The 8,738-nt window shown below is 48.6% G+C and overlaps 1 protein-coding gene across 2 annotated transcripts; it reads right to left on the bottom strand.

The window, feature by feature from the left end:
* Nucleotides 1-1,644: 1,644 nt before the first annotated feature.
* On the bottom strand, nucleotides 1,645-7,217 carry LOC123151696 (ubiquitin carboxyl-terminal hydrolase 16). Of its 2 annotated transcripts, none has more exons than XM_044571363.1 (4): nucleotides 7,046-7,217; nucleotides 4,734-6,639; nucleotides 3,218-4,220; nucleotides 1,645-2,332 (listed from the first exon to the last, which is right to left on the bottom strand). In XM_044571363.1, the coding sequence occupies exons 2-4, from the start codon at nucleotides 6,616-6,618 to the stop codon at nucleotides 2,071-2,073; spliced, it is 3,150 nt and encodes a 1,049-aa protein (XP_044427298.1). In that variant the 5' UTR covers nucleotides 6,619-6,639; nucleotides 7,046-7,217; the 3' UTR covers nucleotides 1,645-2,070. The 2 variants fall into 2 exon arrangements, with proteins under 2 accessions (XP_044427298.1, XP_044427299.1); XM_044571364.1 differs by having other exon boundaries at nucleotides 4,734-6,632.
* Between the last annotated feature and the right edge of the window lie 1,521 nt (nucleotides 7,218-8,738).

Here is an 8,738-nt window from a genome sequence, read left to right as displayed (position 1 = left end):
GAGCGCCCTCCGTGTTTGGTCTCGCGGCTGCCGCAGCCTTGAAAGCGAGCTTGAGGGCCATGAGCGCGTCCTTGGTGTCCCTCACCACGGTGAGGATGTCGCTGCTCCCGGGAATCTTCATGATGTTGTAGCCGGGGTGAGTCGCTGCCATGAACTTGGCGAGGGCCAGATACCCGAGAATGGCATTATACGGGAGGCCGATGTGGGTGACGTCGAAGTCGATGAGCTCGGTGCGGTAGTTGTTGCACGTACCAAAGGTGACGGGGAGGCGGATCTGCCCCAGAGGAAAGGTGGAGCCGTCGGCCACCCCCGAGAAAGGCTTGGTGGGAAGGAGATGGTCGTAAGGCACATGGAGCAGGGGGTGGAGAAAGCTCAAAGGCCCACGATGCCTCCGAACACGCCTGGCGGCCCGGCGAGTGGAGCAGCATCTGCCATGGGAACCATGCAGCGCAGGCGGGGCGTGGTTGATGAAGAAGCGGACCTCTGACCTCACCCCTACCTGGCGCGCCAAATGTCGGATTCAGGGCTCCGCGGACCCAAGAAAGGTTCGAACTCTGGGGCGTGTGCGAAGAACTCAACCTCTCAAGCCAACCAATTCGTCACCCCCACGGCCTAGCTCGATGAACAAGAAAGGAAAGGCGACAGTTTACCCAGGTTCAGGCCACCTTGCGGTATAAGACCCTACTCCTGCTTTGTGGTGGATTAGCCTCGCGAGAGGATGAGGATGAACTAGTACAAGGAAAGAACAACCTCATGAGGTCTGTTCTAGTGTGGGTGTGAGCTAGTGAGGTCTTTCTCAGATCGCGCCTTTCTACGGTGGTGGCTAAGCTATATTTATAGTGGTCTTGGTCCTCTTCCTCCAAACGAAGGCGGGAAGGGATCCCATGGTGGCCAATTTTGAAGGGGGGCAAGAAGTACATCCTATCCCGACGAAAGGTGGTCTTCGCCTGCAAAGCTTCTGGTCGTGACGCCGCGGTGGGCTCGGTGATGACATTCGTCCTGCCGTCCTAGTGGTCTTGGTCTTGTTGCATGGGAATGAAAACCTTTGGTTGATTTCTCAGGACCCCGCGTCTGCGCTTGCCTCCTGAGCACCAAAGAGGAAACCAGCTGCTATGCGCCCGCTGGCGCCCGCCTGGCCTCGGTCGTCATGGCTGGCGTCACATCAACCTCACGAGGTAGGCGCCTGCATAGAAATCTCCGCTCCTCGGAAGTCAGCCTGGGGTGGCCGTTTCCTTCGGAGGTCTTGGTGTCGTCCGCCTCGCGACGCCTGGCCCCTCACGAGGGTCTTGTCTTGAAGGTGCTGAAGATGTGCCGTACCAGGCTGTTGATAGAGCCACGCCATGGACCGCAGGCAGGCAAGTCTGGGTACCCTGATTCTCAGAACGCCGACACTACTTGAGACATCGGAGGTCTTGGTGTTGTCCGCCTCGTGACGCCTGGCCCCTCATGAGGGTCTTGTCTTGAAGGTGCTAAAGATGTGCCATACCAGGTTGTTGATAGAGCCACGCCATGGACCGCAGGCAGGCAAGTCTGGATACCCTGATTCTCATAACGCCGACACTACTTGAGACATCCGACACAGACTTGCTATACTCGCTACTCCGACACACATAATCCACGCATCCAGAAGAAGAGGCTGAGAACAATCATCAACTGTTATCTGAAGGTGTTATTAATTGGAGAATATTACCCATCACAACAATGATCAAAGGGATATGCTCCATGTTTTCCACTGTCCTACACAGTCAATGTTGTTCTTTTTCTCGATAAGGAGTCAATGTTGTTCTAACAAAACAGATCCAGTGTTCTTTTTTTTCACAAAAAAAACGAGTTTCTCATGGACAGAAAAATGGTTATGTTCACCGCAAAAAAGAAATGGTTATGAACAGTGTGAACAGACCATCCGGCCTGCAATCTACATGCTGCAACCGGTGCAAAGTCCTGCAATGAGTCAGCCAATGCAACAAAATTGGACGTGGTGACGACTCTGTGTATCTATCTACACTTGGCAATTGCCATGCTTGCTAATCTCAAACTTGAGCATCCTTTCTCGTTGTCCATCTGGTCTGGTTAGTTGGTGGGTAGGCTCCCAGATATGCCTCGGTCATCCATCCTCTCATAGAAAAGCATGTACGCCTCACACCCGAGAACTTCTTCTAGGGGAACTTCCTTGATGTCGCGATCGGTTGCGCAAACCCATAAGGAAGAACCACTGCTCTGCTCCTTGCGACCTGCCCTCACATAAGCAACGTAGTGCCCTACATTCAAGGCGTGGCCATGGTGCACAATGACACCGACTAGGCGATAGCTGGAGTTACCTTTGTCCTCGGAACTGAAGAGTAGAAAAAAGTAATAAACAGTTAGACCAGGTGCAAGGAAACTGAAGATTAAGCTGGAGTACCAAAACAATGCAATGCCTTTCTTCACATAACAAACTGGACATTTGTTAACAAGAAAGCTCAATCAGATTAACAAAACAATATGGTGTATTTCAAGTGACTGATTACGTACTTACTAATCATAACTCTTAGAAATAAAGGCTCATACTAATTCTCAACAGGCCATTCAAAGATGTTAGGTTTGTATAAATAATATAATATCCATCCAATTGAATTCTAAAACCAGAACTATACTTAACAATCCAAACTTCAAACAGATTTTATACACTACACCCAGGTGATGATAATATAATCATAACTTGGTCAGTGATACTGGTACACTGCCAAGCTGAATAGAGTTTGTGCTCGACGGCCTCGACATCAGATACATATTCCAATATGGTATCCTATTACCAAAAATGAAAAACTAACAGTTTTAATCAATGGCACAGGGTTCTGGTCCATATCAGGCTATCAGGACACACTCAAATTAAGCTGATACCTTCAGACAATTCAATTAAGCTTGCAATTATCACATCCTGACAAGTACGAAATGCTAGTCTGAACCCAGAAAAAAATTGTAGTCTGAACCTGAACCTATAAAATAGTTTACAAGATTGCATACAAATTCCTGAAGTCTGACATATTTTTTGTGTTTAAAACCTTCACTTTTGTAACCTGCAATGCCGGTTTTTGCAGAGAAGGAATACTCTTAAAGCTTTGTAGAAGCAAACTATGAAACAAAATAGTTACTGGATTTCTAAAGGTACGAACTTAATGGAACAGGCATAAAAGAACAACCATAGAAATTGCTGTGTAGAATTATCAGAAGTCGGTACCTGGGGTCCATGAACGGTTCTACATGAAGAATCTCCTTAAAGCTCACATGTCCTCTCGTTTTAGAAAGAGCATTGGTGAATCGCTTCAGTTGAATGGTTAGTACAGGTGGCAGCTTAGTAACCAATTGTATTTGAAAACCACCAGTCCCATGTTTCTGCTCACTTTGGTTTTCTTCCGCTTGTTGTGCACTATGATCATCCAGCTTTACCTGCTTCCCAGTGCCTTTGCTGGTATCCTGATTACCCTGGGTACTCAACAGGTCAGTCTGTTTATGAGTTGGAAAGGAACTAGGTGCAGCTTCCTGAACACCTTCCTGACTTTCAGGTTTTCTATTGGTAGTGCAGCAAGAGGCCGAGTTCTTTTCATCATAGCTCATCCCTGAAGTGATTTCTTCACAAACTCTGTTCTCAGAAAGAATAACTTGATGATGTGCATCTGAACCATGTGGTTGTCTACTTGGAGAATTACATTCTACCGACAAGCTATTCAAATCATTAGATCGCTCACTTGGGCATGTTTTCCTGTCTGATAGTTCAGTCTGGTCTCCTTCAACTGTTGGATTTGCATTGGTACTTGCTATCATCGGTTCACCATTTTCACTTCCATTTGTTCTCGGCAGCTCAACAACCTTGGAACAGTTACCGCATTTCCATCCCATTGGACAATAGCAAAGAAGTGTCAAGCAGTCCTCGAGCGATGCAACAGAGTTCATATGTACTGCCTCGTCATCAGTAATATCACTGATTTGAGCTCTCCCCTTGTCTTCTGTAGTAGGTTCTACTGAGTAAGTGTTCTCCTTGGCTTCTATGTCAACAAGTGGAGGTGGACCAGTATCTTTTGGACTGTGAGGATCTACTATTGATTCATCCATTCCTTCAGTGTCATCAAACAAGTTAGGAATGAAATCAAGAGCTTTTATTGGCACTTCAATGATCTCTCGTGGGACATCATTCTTCTGAGTCTGCAAACGGCCGTGTGCAACATCCTCCACTTTAGTAGAATCTGCAGATTCAAGCATACAGGGATTTAGCTTTATCTGCATTAGCAAGATCATGCAACCAGGAACCCTCATCCTTTGCATATTTTTAGAATCTTTAACCACCACATTCTAAGGTCTCTTTTCTCGACAATAACCATACACGCTTAAGTTAACCAACCATTTTAGAGCAACACTTATTTTATGAAGGTAAGGACTCAAGACCCTGAGTTATCTTCAAATGTCAATTCGAACTACTACACTATAGCATACACTTTTGCCATGATAAGACTGTTGAAACATCCAGCCCAATTTTTCGTAGCCACCCCGAAGGCTTTGCTGCTACTTCTTTATTCCATATGTAAAATGGCATCAACAATTTTCTCTGCTTAGCTATCACCAGAGCTCCATTTCCAAAAGTGTCATCTGTTCCCGTGTTCAGAAAAATAGCTAGCTTGTATTAGATCTCACTATTCCACACCTGCGGGCCTGTTCCACATTCTATGTTTTAAGTTAGCTAGAGGAGCACATAGACTTACCAACTTGTGAAGGCTTGGGTATTTTCTCCATGGCCTCATCTCCAAATTCAGAACCAGGAAACTGAGAATCACAGCCTTCAGCAATTGTTTGAATCTTTTCTCCATCAGTCATGTCGGTTTGTTGGAATAGTGCCTTACGAGTCTTCGTCGGAGATCCACCGCTTCTGGCCATTGGTGGTAACGTAACACTTCTGGCTGGACAATCCTTTGATGGCAGTGCCAGTTGGAGCTCCTCGAATTGCAGATCCAAAACTGATTTAGTTGAGCAACTTATGCAGTATAAGGTCTGACGCAGCCAGCCCCCGAAAATGGAATTGCCAATTGGACGAAACTCTGCACCCCCATGAAATTTGTTTAGGTTCTTCGTCTCCTCCTCCAAAGCAGTGCGCAAAGATGTAAGAAATTCTTGGCTGTCCTGCATATAAGAGCCCTTGAACTGTGGATTAAACACCCGCATACATTCCAATAGCATCTCTGGATCCAGCGCGTGCCTGGCATCATTTGTGCTGCTTGTCTCCACAAATAATTGCTTCAGGTGCAGACCAATGCTCCCCAGCCGAGCACCCGGTCCTAAAATCGTTGTCCTCAGCTCACCGAGCGCAAGGAGGCACTGAAGCAGTGCATTCATGTAGCATGTGTTTCCAAGATTCGGCAACCCTCTGATAACACAGCCATTCCCATTAGCATACCCAGACGAATCATTGCCGGTCACTATTGCCCACAAATCCTTTGCATAACTCTCGGGCACCATTCCCCACACATCCCATCCATTGCTGGCCAACATTGCCCGCTCAACCCTTTTATTTCTGGCCAGAGCTGCCCACTCATCATCGCTCAGCTTGTCCTGACCGAGCTTCAGAACGTGCCCACACTCGAAGCAGTAGCCCTTATACGGTTCATCGTACCACAGAGCAACCCAATGGTAGTCCCTGGTGGCGTGCAAGCGGGCGTGTCCCTGCGGATTTTCCATGCCCCCCTTCTCCCCGGTGCAGAAAGTAGAGGTGCACTCCGTGCACACCATGAACCTAGCAGCAGCTCCCCTCCAGGTGCAGGTGGTCGTGCACAGGAAATGCTCGCACTCTGGGAGCTTCTCGGCGGTCTTGATATCAAGCACCATATCATCCAGCTCCTCCCTGTCCTTGAACAAGTGCTCGCACGACCCAATGTCGTATGTGCAGTCGCTGGTCTCCTCCGCTTCCCCCGTCGATGGCGACTCGCTCAACAACACAGGTGCCTTGGACGCAGGCAGGTCCAGGTTCTCAGGGTTCTGCGGGTTCTTGCCCCCCGTCTCGCACCCATCCTTTGCAACGCTATCCCCCAGTCCTTGCTGATCCTTTTTGTTTCTGGCCGCCACTGCATAGTCATCTTCGCTCCGGTCACTGAGCCTCATACCGCGCGCACACAAGAAGCAGTATCCCAAATTCGGTTCATCGCACCACTGAGCAACCCAATGCGTGTTCTCGCCGGCGTGCCAGAGGGCATGTTCCTGCGGACTTTCCCTGTTCACCGGCCACCCAGAGCAGAAGAATCTGGAGCAGTCTATGCACTTCATCATCCCTTCGTTGCCCTTGCAGGTCGTCTTGCACTTACTAAGATGGCACGTCCGGAGCACCGCCCGCTGCTCCGTGAGATAATACACGTGCATATCCAGGAGTTCGCGGTCCAAGCGTATGTGCTCGCACCGCCCGCCGTCGCCGGTACTGTCGCTGCTGGTCCCCGCTTCCGATTCCCCGGACGATGGCCACTCGTCGCTCGACTCCGTCGGAGACGCAGGCGCGTCGCTGCATTCAGGACCTGCCACGGCCGCAGCCAGCGGGTCCAGGCGCGGAGATTTCTGCGGGCTGTCGGACACCTCCTCCGCCCTCTCCCTCTTCTCCTCTACCATCACGCGCCTGTCACCTGGAAACTAAGAAACAACAAGAATGAGTCAAGTGAATTCTGAACCCCCAAAACAGAACCATACGGACTAGAATTAGCAGCGCCATAAACTTTCCTGAAGCAAAAAATCCTGAAAAATCGGAGAACGAGAAAAAACTTCACCAACAAGTCGAGAAGAGATCGAACATTCGGTGGAAAAGCAACCGAGAAACGCCAGCGAGGCGGAGGACAGGGAAAACCTCCACCGCCAACACATGAAGAATCCGAGCATTGCGGCGGAGAAACACACAAGAGCGGCGCCGCGGATCCGATTCGGGGACAGAGAGAGAAACCCACCAGTCCACCGACACCACGCGATTAAGCAAGCAAGCAAGCACGCGCGCACCCAGTGACGCGGCGGAGCGGGATTCGGGGGAGAAGGAGGCGGGCCTTACCAGGAGACGTCGAGGGAGAGGGCCTCGGAGGAGGAAACCGAGCAGCTGGAGGAGGCGTCCGCGACCGCGACGAGGCCGAGAGAGGGTGGAGGAGGAGGGAGGTGGGGAGGAGCGGGAGGCGGTTTCGCTGGTCGGGGACGGTGGCGAGCGCCGGGGCGGGTTTGTTGGGCTGGGTGAGGAACTGTTGCTGCCGTGGGTGCCGAGGGTTTGGAGTCTTTCTGGAAAGGTCACGAGTCCGCGAATGCGTGTGGCAGCGGGCCAGGCCCGCTGGGCCTAGTTCCGGAGACCCATGTCCAGCTTGATCTCCAAAAAAAAAATGAGCCAAACTTTCTCAAATTAAGTAAATTATAATGTTGTCTCAAAAAAAAAGTAAATTATAATGATCCAATTGTTTGAAAAAAAAATAGTGAGCCACTTTATTACACTAGAAAAATTAATGAGAAAAATCTTTCTCGAGAGATTTAGCGAGTGAATCTTTTTCTTCTTGTCGTTGCGTGTATAAACGCAACCGACATCACGCCATAAAATTGGCCCACATAGATTTAGACGTCGGAGATCAACTCTAAGCGTGAATAGCGGCGGGGATATGTCCAAGACATCAGTATTTGGTGGCGGAGGTGCGGGTATAAGGACCACAATGATAGCTTAATCTTTTTTCCTTCGGTTGCTACTCGAGAGCTAGTCGAACTATTCGCATGTCGCCATGCAATCAGATGCCATGGAAATCAATGTGAGGAGGCACGTCTTGGAGACTGATTCTGGGGGGGGGGGGGATACGTATGATAACCGATCAAGTTAAGGATCTGTCGGCATACGTGCATGTGGTTCAAAAAATCAAAACATTTCTTCAAACTCTTGATGATTTTGAGGTGGGTTGGGTGCGTCGCTCTAAGAATAGTGCATCACATGTAATGACTAGAGAAGGTTGCACTAAGAAACTTTTTTTGAACAACAGAAGGCGCAGGAAGCGCCAAAATTTTATTCGGCTTAGTAGCAACGTACAACATGGATTACAAAGCCTTGAAACTGAAAATTAGTGAGAAGAGAAACTATAGAGTAGGTCATGTTCTTGTGAGTGAAGCAAAGCGACATATGTGAAAAAAGTGCTAGTTACCTCCTAGAGGAGGGTGAATAGGCGATTTTTATGAAAGTCTTCAAAACACGGGGTCTTTGAAAACAAACAAGTAATTGAGCCTATATGATATGCAACGGAAGATGAACTACACTAGACATGTCATAGTCAAGTAAACAATATAGAGAAAGCGCGAAGAGACTAATAGCACCTAGGTAGTGCGGATTGGAATGAAAGACAGTATGAAGCCAAACATGTAATAATCTTCACACAGTGAAGTCAAACAGATCGTGTAAGCAAGCAATGACTTCACGAAGACAAACTGAAATATAAAGAAGGTAGGGGATAGAACCAGTAGCTTGGTGAAGACAAGGATTTGATAGACCAGTTCCAGTTGCTGTGACAACTGTACGTCTGGTTGGGGGAAGGCTGAGATTGAACTCAGAAGAGCGCGTCTTCACCTTATTGTCCTTGAGCTAAGGACACCCAGTCCTCGTCCAATCACTCTGGTAAGTATTCAAGGTAGATTTCCAAACCTTCATAGACTCCATTCACTAGCGATCCACAATGACTCTTGGATCCTCAGAACGTAACGCCTAATCGTCTGGAGGATGCACAGTC

The sequence above is a fragment of the Triticum aestivum genome, chromosome 7A, assembly GCF_018294505.1.
Source record: "Triticum aestivum cultivar Chinese Spring chromosome 7A, IWGSC CS RefSeq v2.1, whole genome shotgun sequence".
Taxonomy (NCBI): Eukaryota; Viridiplantae; Streptophyta; class Magnoliopsida; order Poales; family Poaceae; genus Triticum; species Triticum aestivum.
The sequence above is the reverse complement of the archived record's forward strand: the minus strand, read 5'-3'. Positions and strand labels throughout refer to the sequence as shown.